General features: G+C 38.2%; 1 protein-coding gene across 2 annotated transcripts; it reads left to right on the top strand.

Moving 5' to 3' along the window:
• Positions 1-2,628: 2,628 nt before the first annotated feature.
• Positions 2,629-14,855, top strand: alpl (alkaline phosphatase, biomineralization associated). Of its 2 annotated transcripts, none has more exons than XM_072381616.1 (12): positions 2,629-2,797; positions 5,080-5,241; positions 5,777-5,896; positions 7,071-7,186; positions 7,910-8,084; positions 9,357-9,532; positions 10,189-10,329; positions 10,455-10,524; positions 10,655-10,789; positions 12,736-12,927; positions 13,044-13,163; positions 13,390-14,855. In XM_072381616.1, the coding sequence occupies exons 2-12, from the start codon at positions 5,169-5,171 to the stop codon at positions 13,653-13,655; spliced, it is 1,584 nt and encodes a 527-aa protein (XP_072237717.1). In that variant the 5' UTR covers positions 2,629-2,797; positions 5,080-5,168; the 3' UTR covers positions 13,656-14,855. The 2 variants fall into 2 exon arrangements, with proteins under 2 accessions (XP_072237717.1, XP_072237716.1); XM_072381615.1 differs by lacking the exon at positions 2,629-2,797 and adding an exon at positions 3,820-3,928.
• The last annotated feature ends 6,841 nt before the right edge of the window (positions 14,856-21,696 follow it).

Below are 21,696 nucleotides of genomic sequence, written 5' to 3'. Positions count from 1 at the left end.
ATCCTCCTGTTATCATCCTCTGTGGTTCTCTTCCTGTTGCTCTTCATGAAGGCCCAGTTGGGATAGCCACAGCTTTTTAGTGCTTTGCTGGTGTGGTTCTGTTCTTTTTCTTTGACTGTGTGTCAGCTCCATCAACAGTTGTCATTGCCATGATAAGGAGTAAAAACACAGCTTATAGCCCGGTGCTTTTAGTGATACTCTAAACATGAGGCTTCAGAAATGAATTAATTCAGCTGTTATCTGCATTGTCGTTAATGTCTGCATCATTTCAAATGGGCTGTTTTTCTGGCCCATTTTTGTATGTTATAAAAGATGCATGGTAGCACTGGTGGAATGTAATAAAGTACATGTACCGTATTTTCCGCACTACAAGGCTCACCTAATTATAAAGCACACCCTCAATTATGGGGTTAATTTCTGTACTTAACCCATATATAAGGCGCACCTGATTATATGGCGCACGGCCGATTTTTGTGATAATTTAAGGCTTTTAGGTGCGCCTTATGTGTGAAAATACGCCACTCAAGTAACTGCACATAAGTACACATTTGAGTATTTCCATTTGATCAAACTTTTCCTCTTCTACTCTACTACATTCGTCTTACAGCTTTACTTTTCAATATGGCATCGCCATTTCCTAGTGAGATTCTCAGGATGGATTGTGTTCAGTAAAGCTGCAGTCAGTTCAAATGATACGTATGATATTTTGTAATTCAACCTCTATGTTGCAGAATGTATGGGGAAATAACATAAAAGAATTTGATCATTCTCAAAATTTTTGGCCAACTAAGCATTCAATACTTCAGGACATACATTACAAACATACTTTTGTAAAGTAAATGTTTCGTAATTTTACACAAGTAATTATTTTACTCGTGTGGTTTTGATGTGGAATGAATTGTCAGAAGTCAAAATATTGGATTCATATTCCCGAGACCATAACGTTGCCTTAACTTATTTTCTGTGATAAACATGTAGAAACAAAAAAAAAAGTTTTGAGCACACATGCTACTATACCCCAGTCATTTATATCCCATTTAGACCTCAGGTCTTCTTCATTATGGACCCGCCTACACAGAGACACACAGAAACATGCCCACACAGACACACACAATGTTACATTATTATCATCAAAGCACAGAGAAGCTGTTCGTTCACACTTTCTGTTTTAGATGTTATTCCATAACATTGTAAAAATCAAATATTTTCTCACACTATATGCTTTACACCTGCACATCAAGGGGGTGAAACAAAATAGATAAATGCCTCTAAATCACAGTACAGTCTTCCACCATCACTATGACCAAAATATTTAGCTGCCAGAGGGCTTGGAACTCATATTTGAGGAGAGTCAGGCACGTAGTGATGTAGAAGAGGAAGATGTCTCCAAATATGAGGATTATTTAGATGTCAATTCAGAGTGTTCTGATTCTGAAAGTGAACGTAAAGATGGCCTTCACTCGGAATATGCGCCACAAGGAGCACCACAGATGGCCGCTTGAGCAGCCCAAGAGCCAGCCACTGAAGGAGCCTCACAGATATATTTGTCTAAAAATGGGTTTGGTTATGTGTACACCTTAACAGCAGGTGTTTCCTCAGCGCATATTGATTTTTTTTCTGCAAGAAAAATAAATAACGGATGTGTGCCAGATCTAAACCACATATCGACATGTAGTTTAGATCTGTGCCAGATAGGCTGCTATGATGTCCCAGATCTGGCACAGTTACATTTTGCTGTATGGGAAAGGATGTCACAGTAAACAGCAAGGAGTTTGCAATCCCAAGAATAAAGCAAATATTATTGCAAGTCACTTACTCACCAAACTCTCAAGTCACCTACTCATCAACTCTTACAGCTGCAGAGAGGTAAGTTTATATGGCCTCACTTCTCAACTGGTGTTCGATAAGATCACTATTTTACGATTATCATACTAGTTAACTTAAGTGCAATACTACTGCTAGTTGATGTTGTTTCCTGATCAATCATAGAAGATCATTACTGCATTATATCACTTACACGCAGTATCTAATCTTAGTAGTTCCTGCTACTTTCCCGGTAAATGTCAGAGTGGAACTGCATTTAATAGATTTAACACAAAATTAACTTTACAGGTTTATCCGATTTTATACTCAAAACACATGGCCACGATATGATGCATGAAGGATTTGCATTAAAAAAAAACAATTTTTGTTTTTTAGAATTCTATTTGTCCTGATTTAGTATTTCTTTAATTCTTTCTAATGTAAACGTTCATATAGGCACACTGACATTTGAATTAATTCAAATTAATCACTCCTCAAAAAGCTACTAAAAATGTATCTGGACCCATCGGTATTATGAGAGGTTAACGTCACACAGCCAGGGTCGAATTCCTGCAAGAGAAATTTTATTCTAACAGCAGATTTTGGTGATAAGACCTCCGTCCTCCTGGCATACGTTTGCTGCAGAAAGCGCTTGTTCTGAGCACTGGATACTTCCATTAGTGTTACATTACAACATCGGTGCTTTGTCTTTGGAGCATCGCTTGAGTCCTCAGGCAGGCGGAGCTCTCGATCCATCCTTTCCCGCACCAGCAATGCAGCGTAATTCTAAGGGGGTTTTTTTAGGGGGGAAGGGGGGGTCCTCCCTCGTGGGATACAAACCGCTATTCTCAGACAGAAGCCGGACTCGGAACAAGTGTGGCCTTATAAAAAAGGACTGTGTAAGCAGCGTCAGTGACACGCATTTGAAGGTGAAGAATTGAATGGATTGCACGCACGTTTGGACGTAGATTTCTGCCTCGAAAAACCATCTAGTGTAAGTAAAAACTACAATTAACTTTCTACATGTTTGCACGCATATAACAGGTTGCTTTGGAAAGGACCGTGCATTGGAAGTATCGGGAGAAATTTGAATTTTGATCTCGTTTTTTTGTTCGTCTTCACTCTCGACATGTGCTGATAAAGCTGTCACTTAGTTATTTTTGTGAATGAATCTGAAATCAGCTGTTTTAGTTCATTATGAAAACCAACCGGTTTGAAACGAACTGTTGAACAAAGACTGGCGCTGTTTGAACGACAATATCCTTCACACACTTTTAACACAGTTTGAAGTGATTTATTGGGATTTTGTGAGGCAAAGTCACAGGAATTATGTTTTATTTTATGCTAAATCCTTCTGAAGTATGAGAAAAGCAAAATAATAATAAAAAAGGACAAAAAAGATAAAACTGCCACCGAAATTCTGGTTCCTGGTGTGAGAAGGAAAACCCAAGTTTCCTATTTAATACAATGGACATGGTTTAGTGCCCTTCGCAGCCACAGTGATTAAAAAAACAGAGGAGGCTTTAGCAATCTGAATAGCAGACAATCGTCCTCTCAGTTTGATTGAGTATTTTGAAGGCAATCTCTCATTTCTTAATCATCTACGTCAGAGCTCAATGCTCATAATACGCCTAATCCACGCACTGTAGCAGCTACCTGCTGGATTTAAGTGCCAGTGTGACCTGCTTGAGACTACAACAGCAGCTCAGAGAAGAGCTGACTGAAGTAAAGCTGTTTGGAAACTCCAATTTGGACTCACTGGAGCAGCTGAATGCTCGTTGACACCATGTCTGAAGGGGAATTTAATGTAATATTGACCACGGGACTGTCCGGAGTCTTGCTGGTGGCAGTTCTAGCTCTTCTCTGCTATTTCACCTGCAGGCTGGCCGGTTCGCTGCCTGTGGGTGGACCTGGCCGCTTTTGAGGCTGCTACTGCAACTACCAATGGGTCGGTGCATCGGAGGGAGCAGCCTGGCATCAGTGCTCCCCGTCCTTATTATACCAATCAACGTTGGCTTCGTTGGTGTTGGGATTTCCTTTTCTAGATCCTGTTTGGTTTAGACTTGTTTGTTTCTTACTAAACCAATGGAACCTGACCTGAGTTCAAGCTGGAACATTTTTCAAGGTTATTATATTAGTAAGACCAGTCAGAAGAGCTGAGTTCATCGGTCTGATACATAACCAAGAGGTTGGGGCTTGATGGGAAACAAAGGCAACAAATTTGGCAGTTATTCAACCAAGCAATGCTGTAGTCATACCTTCAGTTAAGAGATTATTACAGATGTTTGCATTCAACACTTCTTACCAGACGTGTGCAAGTAAAAGATTTATTCACGAAAGCGTTTATATTCTTTTTGGCTGGGGTAGATGTATCCAGTCCATCACTGGGTGTTAATCAGCTTTGTTATGGTTCTTAAACCTCTCTGTGCTCTGGAGCTCAATCCCATTAAAATGACCTTGACTATAAGCACAGGGTTGGAAGGAGGTGGGTGTGGATAATTATAGATGAAAGCCTGACTAGTCAAGACCCATAAGGGGCCCCTGTTATGACCACTCCCATTTTTACCAAGACTCAACTTTACCAAGCTTTTTCTGATGTTTCTACAGCAAAGTGTTTGTAGGCTCAGAGATGTACTTTTTAAAAAATGATAAAACCAACAAAATAAAGTTAAATCTATATTGCAGCCTTTATGTCATGAAAAACTAATAGTGGTATTCTTGTGCTTTCTGCTTTTCTGTGCAATCTTATTTTACCCATTTCTTTACCTGCAATCCAAATGTGACAGACAGGAACAAGGAAAATGACTAATTTCACATTTTCCCTGATTGACTAATGACTTAAAATAACTATTTTTGTTTATGGAATGCAATTCTTTTTTTTCTCAGTAAATTCAAATAAGGGTGACCAATAGAATTCTTATTTGTGTGTTAAATGTATCACCATTATTTGCTCTTAAATTCAGCTTGAGGCACCGTGATGAGTGTTAGATATTAGATACTATAAATTCTGGTTAAAGGCAAAACCTGAGGTTCGTTGTCAAGCTAGGCATTAAAGATCAAAGTAACAATTTTACTTCAGTACTCTGCATATGAAGACATGTCTACATACAGTGTATGTAACTTACCACGTAGCATTTTGAGCAATTATTTGCACGCTACAAGTGTGTTTAGTCATATCATCATGGAGTAAATAAATATTAAACCAGTGTGTCAGAGTCAACGCGCGGCTAGATGACACATACTAAATTACTGGTGTTTGTTTGTATTCTCTTGTAGCTGTGACACGACAGCAGACCTCCTCAGCTTCTCAAAGTGGCATCTTTTGGCTGTCTAGAGTTACGCGTCGGCCACACGGAGACGACAACATGAAGACTTCAACCCTGCTCATCGTTTCCATCTGTCTGATATTGGGGAGCTCAGGAAAGCCACAATTCCCTGGTGAGAAAAACAAACAAACGGACATAGAAAAAAAAGTCCCAAAATGCCGAGCTGTTACATAACACATGCAAGCGGTTTCCAAGTTTTTGTGATTAGACGAAAATGTGGAATTTTTTTAAATCTTTCTCTGGATATGTGGTAAAGATAAGGAGAGTCTATGTACTTTGAAATTATACAGAGCATTTCTCATCCATGGAGGCAGTGGCTGCTTAGTTTGGCATTTTGAAGTTGTGGAGCTGTTACTGTTACTTTGCGGCAAAGGCAAAGCTTGAAATATCTTTTTTAAATCTGAAAATGTCCAGAGCATTAAGACTTTAGGCTTAGCATTGGGAAAAATTAAGAATCTATCAGATATTCACATTTGAGATCCTGGAAGCACAGACAGTCAGTGTCAGTATTGTTTTTCTGTTTTTGAACTAAACCTTTTTACTTTACAAAGACATTATTCACCATGCTCAACAATTTAAAAGACAAAACTTTAGCTGTTCATATCTGTAACTATCCTAATATAACCAGACTTGCTTATGTCGCACAGAACAAGAGAAAGATCCCAAGTTTTGGAACACTTGGGCTCAGCGGACCTTGAAGAATGCTTTGAACCTGCAAAAGCTCAATAAAAACAAAGCAAAGAATCTCATCCTCTTCCTTGGAGATGGTAAGTCTGCATATGACCATTTTATTTAGATTATCAAGGTCTTATTACATTTCCAAATTGTGTGAAAATGAAAGTGGATGGAAGCCATCGCTGTGACAGAATTTATTCGTTTTCTATTTGATATTCAACGAGCATCCACACTGACAGTGCAGTCTTAGCCACTTTGATGGATAAGAATACTTATGAGCTATAATGTAATGATATCATAAGGGATCCAGTGATGCATTAGAAGATGAATGAGATTTTTCAAATGTTTTCTAACGTGAGGTGAATGAATAGCTGAAAACAAAGCTGCCGTTCTGCCATCAGATCACTGGGCTTCTGGTTGTGCCGGGTTGCTCACTGGTTGCACAAAAACTTTTATCCTCCATCGGGCCTCTGCTGTTTCTCTGCAGTGCAGGCACAGCACAGCATTCTTGCACATTTCTGCATTCATGGTCACGTTAGCACAGTTGCAGAATAACAGGAAAAGACTTGATAGTCAAAAGAAAAGTTGTTAGCCACAACAAATTAAATGCTTTCATAGCATTGTATGCTTCAAACCAGGAACATACCAGCAGTCTGAGTAACAAGATTCAGCTTTGCAAAAAACTGTAAACTCCTCTCTTAGCCTAAGCTTTAGTTAAATCTGTAGAGCTTCAAACATGATGGAAAGTCTTCTACATGACAGCAATTATTACAACTAGACTTGCTGCTAGAGGTACATGAGAAAATCATTTTACAAGATTTACAACACCATGTTAATTTGCAGTACTTTGAACAGTTCACGTCAGACTTTTAGGTTAGAAAATGGCACATCCAAAAGTAATGGCAAACACAGTTCATCCAGGTTGAGCAGGTAACAGATTTACAACCACTTCTTATGACTTTAAACAAACCTACACATGTTATAGAAAATTCAATTTAAATGGTAGATCAACTACAAAAGTTTTCTTTTTGCTTGTCATATTTTTTCCACTTTTCCTTTTATTATCTGTTTTTCAAGTAACGTGTATCTGAGCAAATGTTTTGCCTAACAGCAGTCATCCTGTTCTGAAATGTCAGTGAAAACATGCTCCTATGTTGCACACTGAGAACAATGAAAGAGAGAATGAAAAGCTTGAGTGTGTGCAAGCTCTTTTTGTCCCTGCTGAGTGAAATCAATCTTAAAAGTTAACCTGCTTTTGGTGTTTAGGGATGGGTGTCCCCACAGTGACGGCCGCTCGGATACTGAAGGGTCAACTGAACGGACAGAGTGGAGAAGAGACGCAGCTGGAGATGGACAAGTTCCCTTTTGTATCTTTGGCCAAGGTCTAACTATCATGGAGTATTTCATAACACACTGATTTTTTTGTTGCCACTAAGGGCTTCCTAACTAGTCATGTGACAGTACACAAGGTCAGTTACTGTCTCGAATAACACTGAGTGTTTCTTTTGTCACAAATTTGATTTTTTTTTCTAAATCATCGTCAGCTGTGGTCATATATGAACCAGTTGAAAGAGAGACTTTGAACAAACTTGGACTTGGAAAAATTATAAAAACTTTACAGCTATGATCAACCAACAAGCCATAAAAATGGTTTTCTTGATTGTTTTTACAAATTGAAAGACACTGCCAGGGCCAGCAAAACCCTTGAAATACAATTAGTTTCCCCCAGCTTAAGTTGATACCATAGTGACAGAAAGTCACTTTTGCGAAGCTAGAACTTGGTAATGTTGGCTCATTTAGTCAATCAACTCATCACGTCAGCTTTGCTCATGAAAACATATTATGATGAATGTGTAAGACTGAAAAATAGTTCCCTCAAATGTCTTTTTTTTCTTCTCTATTTTGTAACTTTACGAGTTCTTAGATTGGATTTGTTAACAGTAAAAAGCTCTATATTTTGCAAGAATCTTTTTTTCTTTATTTAGATATTGTTTTGTTTTTTGAAGTCAAGGAAATATAGTGTTAAAACAAGCTGTAAATATATCACAGGTATATCAGAAGAACTAGAAACAACACTGACCTGCCAATGGCTTGTGTCTCTGCAGACATACAACACTAACGCTCAGGTGCCAGACAGCGCTGGCACAGCCACGGCTTACCTCTGTGGGGTTAAGGCCAACGAGGGCACAGTGGGTGTGAGTGCAGCTGCTGTCCGCTCCCAGTGCAACACCACACAGGGCAACGAGGTCACCTCCATCCTCAAATGGGCTAAGGACGCAGGTGAGGGGACATAAAATGAACTCAGAATTAAATTGCTTTTTTTCTTCTGTTTTTTTCATTATAGAACGTCATGCATTTGATGTTTGAAGAAACCGCATTTTCCTAGAGATAATGTTGAATTAATGTGCATGAGGCGCACTGCAGTGACTGGATGGCTCTAAGCATTAACTTTGAAGCGGTGCGGAAAGTGAAGCATGTTTTTCAATCTGCTCATTCCCATTTTCAGCTTTCAACCTTTGAACCATAATTAGCCTTTGTAAGTCAGATTCACTTTACCAAGACATCTTTTCATAAGACGGACTGGGACTACTAGATGTGACAAATGTCATCTGTTTTATCTGTACATCACCATCCTTTTTTGTTGAAGTCCTTGATTTAAAAACAATGTTTCTGAGTTTCTTGCTGTATATTTAGTAGGTACGATAGCTTAGGGGCAGTTACGATAACATTACTGAAATTGATATTGATCTAGTCACATAAGTTCAATAAAAGCTTCCCTATGAGTGTAAAATAAGCAATAAATAGGCTTAGACTCTAAAAAACAGTATAGTTTATTAAATTGACCATTTATTCTTATTTTATAGAATATTTATTATGTATCTCTTAATTTGAACCATACACTGTTATCAAGAATATTTTAATTAAAACAAAATGTTACATAACAAGTCAAACTATGTAATCTGTATTAGTTGATCAGCAGCAATCGGTGATCAGCCTCAAAAATTGAAGATTACATCTCTCCCAATGAGGAACATTTGAATTTTCTTACAAAAAGTACTTTTACCCTTAAAGAATAGACTGTGATATTATGCAGTCTGCTGCTTGAACATGTTGCACAAAACAATAGAAGGTACCATAGAAGAGGAGACAGATGAGAAAAGAATGACCATCGTGGGTTTTTTTAGATGGCAGTGGTGGGCTACAGTCGGGGGGGGTGGTTGAGGATCAATGTGTGTGAACTTGTGCAGGGGTGAATATGAGTGTGGGTTCAGGGGTCACAGACAACAGGAAATCTTTTTTTGTTTTTTTAAAGCAATTTATCAAAGAAAAAAACTGATCCATACACTGATGTCTGGCAATCCATCAAATATTGCTTTCCGCTTTTAGCCAAACTGATACAAGGCTGCAATAGGAATAGTTTGTACCCTTTGTGTTGCTACACTTTTTCTACAGTTAAGCAAGGAGAAATTGTTCCAAGAAGGTTGTAACCACGCAGTATCAACTTGTTCTTCAATCAAAAACTTGGCCCTTTCCTCTGTGTGTTTGCCTCAGGAAAGTCAGTGGGAATAGTGACTACAACACGTGTCAACCATGCGACTCCGAGTGCTGCCTATGCCCACTGTGTGAACAGAGACTGGTACTCTGACAACGAGATGCCAGCTGAAGCCCTGCAGGGTGGTTGCAAGGACATCGCCAGACAGCTCTTTGAAAATATTCCAAACATTGATGTGAGTCAGAATCTCTGCAAGCTTTGATGATTGACTATTCATTGTCATTTGTCTAGCAGAAAAAAACAAAGATTTCCTCGTCCCACCTATTGAGGCTGGATGGTTTGCTAAAGGCCTTGTCAGTTTTATCAGTATGCTCTGTAACTAGGGATTTGTAGCCTGGATGGTTGTGGCAAATGTATTGCTTTTATAACTACTAGATTAAAACTTATGTCCAGATACTCATGGTTCAAAGACTTCGGTGACCCCCTGACTTTCCCTCATTCCATAGTGATCCTTTGACATTTCTCCAGTACAATCGTTCAAAAATGCAGTATATCTTAGGCACTCATCATTGAAGCTATACTTTGATGACAAACATGACATATGTAACATCATCAACAAGAACTTTTAGAACTTCACTAACTGATAAAATGACTGTTTTGTTTTTGTTAATGAAAAGTTTGCAAAATTCTGATCTTAGCCTTCACACATTAGTAAGCGTTTAAAGTGAAATAAGCAGTCTATTGCATGTTAGCAAGCTAGCTACATGGTGATTTTGTTTTATTGTTTTTTTTTATATTCTTGCTCTTTCTTACTGAGGATTTATTTTTATTTAGTCCTGTAATGGTTGTGGTTAAGGCTGTTATTTAGTTTTCTTCTTTTTGGCTCTTCAGGTGGTTATGGGTGGAGGAAGGAAATTTATGTTCCCCAAAAACAAATCAGATGTAGAATACCCTGACGTAGCGACGAGCAGCGGCGTACGGAAAGACGGAAGAAACCTGGTGCAGGAGTGGCTTGACAAAGTGAAGAATAAGGTACATTTTCATTTTCTTTCTCGTTGTCTTTTGTTTTGTCCTTGCTCCCTTTGTTTCTACTCAGTGAAATTATCATATTTTGAAGTTCAAAGGGACTGCAGTTACAAGTATTTTTTTCTCTGTAGAATGGTCATTATGTATGGAACAAGAAGCAGCTTCTATCCCTTAACCCAAACAACGTGAATTACTTACTGGGTGAGTCTCAGTGTCATTATAAAACTTTCATTGAAGTGTAAATGAGGAGGCATTAGTCACTGCACTTGCTTTAGGCTTATTTTCTGTGTGTAATGTGCTGTTTCTCCTTGCGCTGCTGCTGTTATCGCAGGTCTGTTTGAACCCACGGATATGACTTATGACTTGGAGAGGAACACCGACACCGACCCGTCTCTGACAGAGATGGTGGATGTGGCAATCAAGATCCTGAAGAAGAACCCTAATGGATTTTACCTGCTTGTAGAGGGTGAGCTTGTTTCCTCTATTATGGCAAAAGTCTACGGTAGTCTTTTGTTCTGGCACTGGCATCGTAGATAGTTTTCTGACAACTGGGCCGAGTTAGTTTATCATAAAACATTGAACCATCTCTTAACCAAAAAAAGAAAACTGAAATGGGAAACATTTCAAGGGAATATTTTGTAATCCAGTAAGTGAATTCAAACAGCATATTCCAAGACATTACCTTTCCCCTGATTGTATTTTTATTGAAATATCAGATAATAAACTTTACTTTACTTATAAGACTCAGTCCTTTCATACATTTATGCCTCACTCAGGAGAAACACAGCGCTTTACAATCCCAAAAATGATGAAATCACATCTCTTGCAGGATGTTCTAACTGATAGGAGGTTGTTTTAACTGATAGAAAAAAAAATCCCAAATATGATATTAAGAAATATTTACTTAAACAGCTGAACGGGATGTCATTTTTGCCTTTTTAGATCAAGTAGAGGCACAATTAGTGCTTTGGTTAAACTCTTCTGGCTTCTGTGACGTCTTGAATTCTTTGGGGCATGGACCCTGCTAATGAAGAACAAAATTATTCATGAATCGGGTTCCAGCTTTCTTTTGCAGCAGCTGATTGATTAGCTTTGCAGGATGGAGCTTTGTCATGGACCCTTTTTTATTTGTTTGTTTTTTTCAATTCCCACCATGAATTTCCACTCAGACTGAGATCAGAGCTGTTTGCTGGCCATGTCATTGAGTTCACATGTGCTTCCTGTGGTATGTCTTTTCCTTTTAACACAGTATACACTAAGACATGCTATTGGAGTGTGTGTGTGTGTGTGTGAATGGGTGAATGTGGCTTGTAGTGTAAAAGCGCTTTGAGTGGTGAAGTAGACCAGAGAGCTACATATAAGCACAGTCCATTTACCATGACCATTTTCCTGAAGAAACCCTTTAATGCTCTGTGATACATTATCATCCTTGAAAAAGATTTTGTCATCACTAGACCAACTGTCAAGTGATGGAATGGTAAAACTGTCCAATATTTCAATGTGCACATGTTCATTTCACGTACAGGTGATTACTGCATTCTACTCTCATCTTTTACCTGATTTCAACCTCATTTAATCAATGATTGTCAAAACTCGTTTTCTTTAGTCATGTTTATATGTTTCATTGGACCTGCACCAAACTAAACTTTGCATCTTCATCTTCTTGCCAAATAGAGATCCATTATTTATCACTGACTATCATTACTGCGTCTCTTGAGTCCACTGTAACCTTGTTTTCTTCTCTTTAGATGTTAATGATAGTTTATCTTTAGCTTATCTGTGTGTAACTCCCATTTCCTTGAAGATTTCCTTTCACAGTTTGGTCACAAACTTCTGTTCCTGCCTATTTGTTTCTCAACTTTTCAGATGTGCATTTACACTTTTTACAGACAGCAGTGTTCTGTCATGATGGTTTGATATCCTCTCCATGTTAAGTTTCTACAACTTTACCATTTCGCTTGCATTTGCATTTTACATTCAGATGACTGGGAACAACCAACATCCCTGCTGCTGTCTTGTTTTTTTTGTCATTTAAAAAAATATAATAATTGATTCTTGATTTTTTTTTTTTAAAAAAGCAAAAAAATATATCAAATTTGATACTTTTGGGTATGTTTTACAAGGCCTAAAAAAGTTGAGTTCCTTATTGGTAATGTGTCGATTTATTTGATGTTTTAAACTGAATTAACTGTAATGCCTACATCTACACCATTGAGATGGCAGAAATGCAACTACATGACACTTTTTGTCAGTTTTATGAGTCTAAAAATTTGAAGACCTTATTTTCAGGTTAATAGAGGTGAGGAATTCAGCAGGGTTTAAACTACTTTGGCATTTGTCCAGTCTGTAAACAAAAGATATAAACATACTTGTTGTCTAACAGCTAATTGGAAATGAATTCCCCCCTGTCAGGAGGACGTATCGACCATGGACACCATGAGGGCAAGGCCAAGCAGGCTCTGCACGAAGCTGTGGAAATGGACCGGGCCATTGGCCGAGCAGCTCTCTTAACCAGCGTCCATGATACACTGAGCATAGTGACTGCTGACCATTCTCATGTGTTCAGCTTTGGGGGCTACACATTCAGAGGAAATCCAATATTTGGTAAGTAGAATTGAAGATGTAATAGATACTATGATGTATTACTGAAGTAGTGAATTAGAGCTTTCATTCTGGTTCTGTTGTGATTACAACACCTAATGCTTTGTCTTCATCACTAGGACTGGCCCCCATGCTGAGCGATGTTGATCAGAAGCCTTTTACTTCCATTTTATATGGAAACGGACCAGGTTACAAAGTTTTCAATGGTGCGAGGGAGAATGTTTCGACTGTGAAGTACAGTAAGTATATTTTCTTGGCCAAACAGGATCAGGATGTGTGTTTAGATTACATTTAAGATAGGAAATCACCCCGGGCTTGTTTGAAGTCACTGAGGAAAACTAAAAAAATAAAAAGTTTTATTGCCACAAGTTAGTTACAAAGACTCAGCTTGAGGGATGTTCTTTTGAATTTTTCCTAGTTGTATTTAAAGACAATGCATCTTTTCTCTGTGTCTCTTCCTTTCAGTGGAGAACAACTACCGGGCCCAGTCAGCTGTACCTCTGAGTTTGGAGACCCATGGAGGAGAGGATGTGGCTGTGTTTGCTAAGGGTCCCCTGGCTCACCTGCTACATGGAGTCCATGAACAGAATTACATCCCCCATGTTATGGCATATGCAGCCTGTATCGGCCAGAACAGAGACCACTGCATGTTAACTGGTGGAACAGTCGGCTTGCAGCCAGTGTTTTCTAGCATTGCAACCATTCTCACAGTCACTCGACTTCTGTGCTGACCTTCCCCAGACACCTTATCCTTATAAAATTACTTTGAACTAGATTCTCATTTTAAGATTTTAACCTTTTCTTGTTTTCTCACTTCTTTTTAGAGCATTTTTGTCACAGGACCACTGTAAAGACACTTTTTTTGGGGGGGTATGATAATTAACGGAGAAAAGTACAAGCACATATTTGCTCAAGTGATTTAAACATGCACCACTCTTTTTTATTTAGAATTAATTTTAACAGAGCATGGTGATAATTCATAACCTACGTTTAACAGATTTTTGCGATTAGTGTTAAAACAATTTTTTGTTTTGTGTTAAGACAACAGTTTGTGCAAAGAGCGTGTCATGGTGGTTGAAATCTGTTTTTTCAGGTGGACTTGACCTTGATAAGTGTTAGTTGCAGGCATGGCTGATCTTGCCTGGGTCGATCTACAGTCCAAGTACATTATCTTAGACTGAATTACATCCTTTCTGTTGGTTTTTTCTTTCAGCCCAGCTGTAACAGTGTTTGAACAGGAGAAAGATTGTGATTGTGCAGCTCTTGACAGCACAATGTTTGACTGTGGTCCAAAGGTTAGTCAACTCATTTGAGGAGTGACTACAGACAAACTTTAGACTTTTCTCCCACTGAACGAGTAAAAACAATGGTTTTAAAAATGTGACCAAATTTGGATACATTTGAAAAATAAGGATAGTGTGATTTTAAATTGTTAGTATATATAATTTTATTCTGTTCAGCCAAATGTGTAAAACTTTAATAAAGTAAATCACTCCCGATGCCCTGAAATAAAAATGATTTTTAAAGATCAGAAAACTCATAACATAATTGTTACCTTGAATTTTTATGCATTGTATGGCCTGTTCAATCTTGTCTAATGTAAACCCTGTTGGTTTAGACAATGTGCAAATGATTTAAGTCATTTGTATTTCAAATGTGCATTTAACAGAATCTACCTCACAAGCTTCCAAAAGATCACCCATGACAGCAGTGTGTTCTCAAGGACACATTTTGTGAAACAAATTTTGTGCCGAACCAGAGGCAAGTGAATGTATAATTGACAAAACATGAACATTTATTTGAATTAATTATCATAATGTGATGTACACTTTCCATACTCACAAAAAGCAACTAGAAAGCCCTTGTACTGTTGCTTTGTCCAAATTTCTGTCAGGTAAACAATAAAATTGTCTGTTTTCTGATTATCTTCTGTGTTTCTACTGTTGCAACATTAATGGTTTAAACATTTTAAATGATTTATTGGTAAGATTTATTTAGACTTATCAAAGCTTTTAGTAAATAAACTATTTTCATCACTTGTACAGGCTCAACTCAATGTGACAAACTGTTTTGTAAATGTTCTCTATGTAAAATATAGATTTGCAATTTGTCACAAGACAGACATGTTGTTACAATCAGCCGTGAGACAGGCTGGACCCAGGAAGGAGCAGAGACGGTTTATTGTGAGAAAAACCAAACTCAGAATAATCCTCCATGGCAGTTATTGTCTCTTCATAGGCACTAGGTGTTGAATCATGGCTGGGAATCCAGAGTTTCCAAGAATCTAGTAGAGTGCTGAACAGTAGTGATGTTTGCTCCAGGCTTTCTCTGAAAAGAGTCACAAAAACAAGATACTCATGAATACAAACATGACTTCAACAATAATTTGGCTGATGTTGTACCACTCAGGCAAGGCAACAATCTGGCGATGATGAGACAGAAAACTGGAGCTTAAAAAGACACAGGTAGGTGATCAGCAACAGGTGAGACAAGTCCTCAATCAGCACCGCCACCACACCCAGCAGGAAGTCCACACTAGAGGAAGCAAGAGGAGACTTGACAAAATAAAAGCCAAACAAGTGGAGCAAACTGCCAACAGAGATTAAACTGTCACCAAATGCAGAGCTTTTTAAATCCAGGTTAAAAACATTTATTTTCTCATGTGTCTATGCATGAAATCTGCACAGTATCTTTTAACTTATCGAGACCGTTGCTTGTTTTTATTCATTTTAATTCATTTTAATTATTTTATTTCTTTCTATTTATATTCTTTTACATATTTTTAATGCTTTTTCCACTCCCCGCTGCAATGCTTTTATTTTATGTAAAGCACTTTGAATTGTTTTGTAAATGAAATGTGCTATACAAATAAATTTGACTTTGACAAAGCATGATTCCCGACATATATATGTTGTACTTTTCCATCTGCTCATGTGGCTTGCCTGGAATCCAAATTGGTTGAAGCCACTAATTCTGTTGCTTTATGCGGTTCCTGGGAGAACGATTCCAGTCGGCTGAAGCATGAGATGGAGGCCTCATGCTGCCAACAGTTGTTTTCAGTATCAGCACACATACTGGCTACTTCACAAGGGATATAAATAACTTTTAATAGGTTTTAACTGTGATTTGAGTTCAACTCTATGTTTTGAACATTGTTTAGAATAATTTGACTTCTTTATTTTAAAATACAATTTAGATATCCTCTGTCACAGATAAACACTAAAAGTAAGGTGTGATAGGAGGTGGCATTATGTCCTATAAAGACAGAAAGTCAACTTTTGATTCACACACCAGGCACTGGCAATTAAGATGAAGAAATAGTTAAAACTGAACATGAAAAAAGTAAAAAATTTGGACCAATGCCCAGAACTACAAGAAAAGTTACAGCTGAGTAGTGTTTGTAATTTTTTTAATTGTAAAATGTGGAGTTTGTGGCATACAAAAACGTTGCATCCAACCTGTTCAAGCATATACAGCCAAGTGAAAGAGTCAATGTAGCCACAGAATTTCAGATTCATCTATGGTAACAGTTGGCAGGTTTCCTGATCTTGGGTCACATTGGTGGCAATTACCTTACTATGAGAATAAATTTCATGTTATAATTTCACTTATTAAAGCACTATATATACAAAAATGATCTCAAATTATAATGCAGACTGGGCATTTGGGAATTAAACTAGGGATTTTAGGATTAAAGACAACTCCTTGACCTCCCAAGCTGCATCCCAATTAGATCATATTTCCTTAGTTACTTAAAGAAGTGATTTCACGTCTACCTGAGTATGATTTCACCATCGTAACGACCCCTGTCCATTTTCTATAACTTCTTTCTTTTGTTTCTGAGAGTTGCTGTAGCCTAAAGAGCAATTCCAGCTGAAAAAAAAAAGTTTGTCTTTACATCTAAGCTGTGTCGGAGTCACAGGGGACACATCAAAATCTTTCAAAAAGGATTTTTTCTCTGGGAAACTGCAAATCGCTGCACCATAATCCTGCTTTAGTTTATCTATTCCATATTCAGAGATCGATGTTGGGTATCAGACTATGACAGAGTGTGTGTGAGAGTGTGTGAACATCCTCTCACTCTCATATTACGTTTATGACTCCCACAGCTTCTTGTAATTCTAAGTCTACTTTCCAAAGTGATGAAATGAATTATAAAAGCAGGCAAAATGGTGGTGTGTATTTTTGCCTTGCAAAAGCCTCGCTATTCTTTCCTCAACATCAAGGCAAACAGTTAAGGTAAGGAACAGTTGGTGACTTACCCTGGAGTCACTATCCTGCCACATGTTGAAGATCTAAGGAAATACCAGAGGTGGCCTTGTTAGATGTAAATTGCTCTCAGGCAAATCATAGTCTCTGGTGAGTTCATGTTGAATGTTTAAGGTTTAAGTGTCATGCCACTACCCAGGCAATCACTCAGCAAAGTCTGCTATTAGTATGCAGTTTTACATATTTGCCTCAGAAGTGAATCAGAAGATGTGAATCTAAATAATGCAGTTCTCATCCATGCCCATGAAAACGTGATAACATTTAGATAAGCATAAAAAACAAGTACAGCATATACAAATCATAGTAGATAACAGTATTGCACATACAGTAAACTTCAGCCATTATTCATTCTCACCCTGCAGGTGGGACAGCGTGTTACAGAATGAGCTGTCCAGTCCTGTCAGTGGGTCCTACATGGGACACGTGTTTTTCATCTGTTTGGTTCACCAGCAAACTCAGCTGGATCAAGAGGGCTTCCTTGGACAGAGCTGGACATCTTAAGCAGCCTGTTAACCAATTGGACTATTCTGCTATGTTACTGGGGATTCAGCTTGGGATGATGAACGCACAGAGAATGATTACTCAACTATGTGCTTCCTCTCAGCTTCAGTCATCTCTCAGCTTGTTGCTTTGCTTTTATTTCCCACTATTCTTTTCTTAAAAGAGACCAAAACATTCATGGGCTAACATTCCTCGGGAGTCAAAAAACATGGACTGAATACTAAACTTTGGTAATATTTGCCAGATGTACAAATAGAAAACTGTGTCCTAACATTGTTGTCCTGACAATTTACCAATAAATAATGGCGTATTGATGCTTTTAAAGCTAGATTCCATTCCTCTCCGAAAAAAAAAGCATAACTAAATAACAATCCAGCGTGTTAATCGGGTTTGGCAGTCACTGGTTAAAATCAGACAAATAATTCACACACTGCACTGTACTATTGGCTTCTAGAAAATGTATTCTAGCAGGCCAGTTACTCTCCAAGTAGATTTCAAAACTAAAGGATATAGGACGATCCTGAGACTTGACTGAATTATATAAGGAAATAAGCTACACTTTTCTGTTTGACATTACATTCTCAAAATATGAAAATATAGTTGAGGGTGCATGGCGGGGGATTACTCGAGTTTTGTTGTCAAAGAAATGAATGGGTTTCTGAGACAGAAAGTAGGTTAACCACTAACCGGAAGGTTGATTTTTCAAGTTGCAGCTTCTCTGGTCAGTATGTGGAAATGTCTTTGTGCGGGATACCGAAACCTAACTGCTCCCAGTGTGTTCATCAATATAAAATGTGATAGAAAATCTGTTGTATGTATAGCACATCATCTAAAAAAGAGATCTGTGTGTATGGATGAGTGTTCCACAGAACCAAAAAAACTCATCAAAACACAAAATGTTTGTCAACATCAGTTTACGTGGCACAATGGTCTTTTAAAAATGAGAGATTTGCCATCATTCGTCAGTCATTCAAATCTTTTCTGAAGAGTAATAAATTGCTCAAAACCACAGAACTTTGTTCTTAACTTTGTGAGAGGTGCCAAAATTTGTAAAGTTAACAAATATTCAGGCAAAACTTTTTTAGAAATTGTGCACAAAACTCACATAAATGTAGCGTCAACAAAAGATCTGGAATTATAACCTGATTTCATATGAAAATAGTATATTTGAAATTATTCTTCAAACATCAGTAGCTGAATCTTCTTCTGCTAATTTCCTCTGCAAATGAACATAATCGTTTACAACAATGATCTCTTCTCCACTAACCCTGATTTTAATCAAGATTAAGAAACTGCCTACAGTCACACAGAGTTATGCATGAGTCAGGATGTAGAGGAAAAACAGAAACAGTTACACAATAGATATAGATTGTTATTCATCTTGAAATGTTCTGATTGTGCCATCAAATGCCCTGAAGTGACTGAAATGAAATTGCACATCAAGATTGCATGTCAATCAATCACTGCTGTGACAACACAGTGCTTTCTGTTTCACTCCCTCTGTTATCATCTGTCTAACCCCATTTGAGTTGGTCTTTTTTACTTAGAGTTGATGTTTTATATCAATCAATTTCTTTTTGTGGCTGTATCAGGGACCCTCACTACAATCTGTGTCATTGATTTCCAAACCTCAATTTGCTGTTGGTATGACTGAATAAATGGAGAGTTGGGATTCAGGGATTCTGTCAGACCAAAGTGAAAAAGCAAGACGAGGCTGACAGCTACAGGGCTGCGGTATAAAAGGAGAACTGAGGTGGCAAAACTTATGCTAATACTTGTGTTTTCTAAACAAAGGTCTTATTTGAGACAAATTATGGCGATAAAGCCCTCTCTTCCGCAATCTTGTCCAGTTGAGTGAATTAATTCAAAGCAGCAATGATTCATTAGTTTTACCTGAAACTATGATGATTATTTGATATTTATTGCACCCTGGAAAATAAATCTTTCAACTAAAATGGCTTAATCTTATATAAGAATATTAAGAAGGACCCCTGCAAAGGTTACCACTATCACACTCACCAATTAATTTGTTATTCTTCATTTTCTGGATATATTTATCATCTCAGAGTCTTTTATTATACCTAGAAGAGGTGGAACTTTCTCAATCACCTTCATCTACATCACTCCCAGCTTCCATCACTCCACTGTGGCCAGTGACCATGAGACCCTCTGAGACTAATGACAGAAATAATCAAGTCTGGACCAGGGATTACTCACATATTTCCATTGGGTTTCTTTTAATTCCTCATACAGTTTCAGACCAAACCAAGAAAAAAAAGGAGGAAAAGGAGAAGCAGCAGCAGAATATGCAGTTCCAAAGTTTTGCAAACGTTGCTGTGGAGGAGCACAGCTAGAGGTTTGCTGCTGAGCACAAGTTTTGGCAACTGGAATCACTTCAGGTTTCATGAACTTACTGGAAAGTGTAAACTGAAATAGTGAAATCATTATGAAGAAACAATCTGTGGCGACAGATGATTTCTGTCACAGCCTGGTAACTAGCTGTCTGAAAATACGGACTCAAGAGCAGACAGAGTGGGTCAAGGTAAAATAATTTTATTAGTCAGTGATATAGGTGGAGAGCCGAGGGCTGAATCCAGGGAGAAGGTTAGAGGATACTTCCAGGATTGTGGAATGATCCAAAATTGGTTGGCTTGTCCTTACTCGTTGTCTGGAGGGGACAAGTTGTCCAAGTTGGAGGGGAGGGTGCTGGCTGTGTTGCTTGGTTCCAAGTCAGCAGTGGGGTGAGCAGGCAGGTAAGTGATACAGGCCGAAGAGGGAATCCAATCATGGATGGTGAAACAGCCGCGAGGAAACCATGGAGAGTGGACGTGGGAGCTGAGACAGGCTAATGTAGGGTTTTTGCAGTAAACCAGTGAGTCTGCCTGATTACCACAATAAATGTGAGACAATCTGGCAAAGACCAGTTGCTCCTGCAGCTCTTATTAGGGTGTCCTGACGAGGGCAGATGAGGAGCAGGTGTGATGGCAGGCGCAATCCAGACTCCGCCCAAGGCTCCCAGGAAACCCGCTCAGCCCCAACTCAGACTCATAAACCAAGAGAACAACAACAGCCAAGCATGATCATAATAATTTCACATGCATCACCAGATTCTCCACGCCCTTTACTCACCAAAATGACTTGTGCTTATCAGTTCCTGCTGTGAATATACTCCCAGCCTCTCACCACACATCTCACTTCGTTGCCTTCATGTTCTGTTCTGCTCCTGATTATATCTTGCCTGTTTTGTTAACCTTGCCGGTACTCAGGAGACTGCTTCAGGGCTCCATGTGCAGTGTTTATCAGACTGTTTTTGTTTGTTTGTTTAATCGTGAACCTACTTTGTGTGAATAAATCTCACTTTGTTGGTTTTACACCCTGCCTCTTATGTTTATGCTTTTGTCAAGTGAACTGTAAGAAGTATGTTTGTTTAAAAGATTAAAAAGAAAAGAAATTCTACAGAAACTGCAAGATTGATGTTGTAATTGTCATAGGAGTGACAGCTTTCAGGGACTTAATTAAAAAACACAAGTATACCCTCTGGAATGTTTGTTCCCTACACAACCCTTTCTAAGCATAACAGGGTTATATAGAGGTGAACATTTGTGTGGGTCTTTCTGTCCTCACTAGAAAAATATTAGAGAAGATTTTTTCTTTAAATTCCAACATCTTTGTTGTACTGACGTGGAACACTTAACTCTGTAGCAACTGGAATCGACATGTCATTGTTTCATGTTTAAAGATTTATTAGGGGGATGGCTTGTTGGCAGAAGTTAGGACAGTCAGTGTGTTTCTTTCTCATGTGTTTTTTTTAACCTATATATTTATAATCTAAGTTTGAATACAGCCATAATGGTAGCCTATTTAAAAAAAAAATCATTAACACTTAGCAATGACAAATTACTTATTTTCTAATTTCTTATTTTCTGGATCTCAGGGCTCGTGGGTTCAGCTCACTATACAATAATGGCCACTACAGCCAAGTAGAAAATGGCAGCAGCAGTT

The sequence above is a fragment of the Leuresthes tenuis genome, unplaced genomic scaffold (assembly GCF_036924035.1).
Source record: "Leuresthes tenuis unplaced genomic scaffold, fLeuTen1.0.hap1 SCAF_3, whole genome shotgun sequence".
Lineage (NCBI taxonomy): Eukaryota > Metazoa > Chordata > Actinopteri > Atheriniformes > Atherinopsidae > Leuresthes > Leuresthes tenuis.
Note: the sequence above shows the minus strand (reverse complement) of the source record. Positions and strands in the feature narration are given on the sequence as shown.

What these genes read in the sequence shown, in the direction of transcription:
- alpl (XM_072381615.1), top strand. Translation starts at nt 3,889, where the DNA reads ATGGAACCTGACCTGAGTTCAAGCTGGAACATTTTTCAAG. An exon ending in ATTTTACCTGCTTGTAGAGG is followed by an intron (nt 10,790 to 12,735) that starts GTGAGCTTGTTT and finishes CCCCCCTGTCAG; the next exon opens with GAGGACGTATCGACCATGGA. An exon ending in TGTTTCGACTGTGAAGTACA is followed by an intron (nt 13,164 to 13,389) that starts GTAAGTATATTT and finishes TCTTCCTTTCAG; the next exon opens with TGGAGAACAACTACCGGGCC.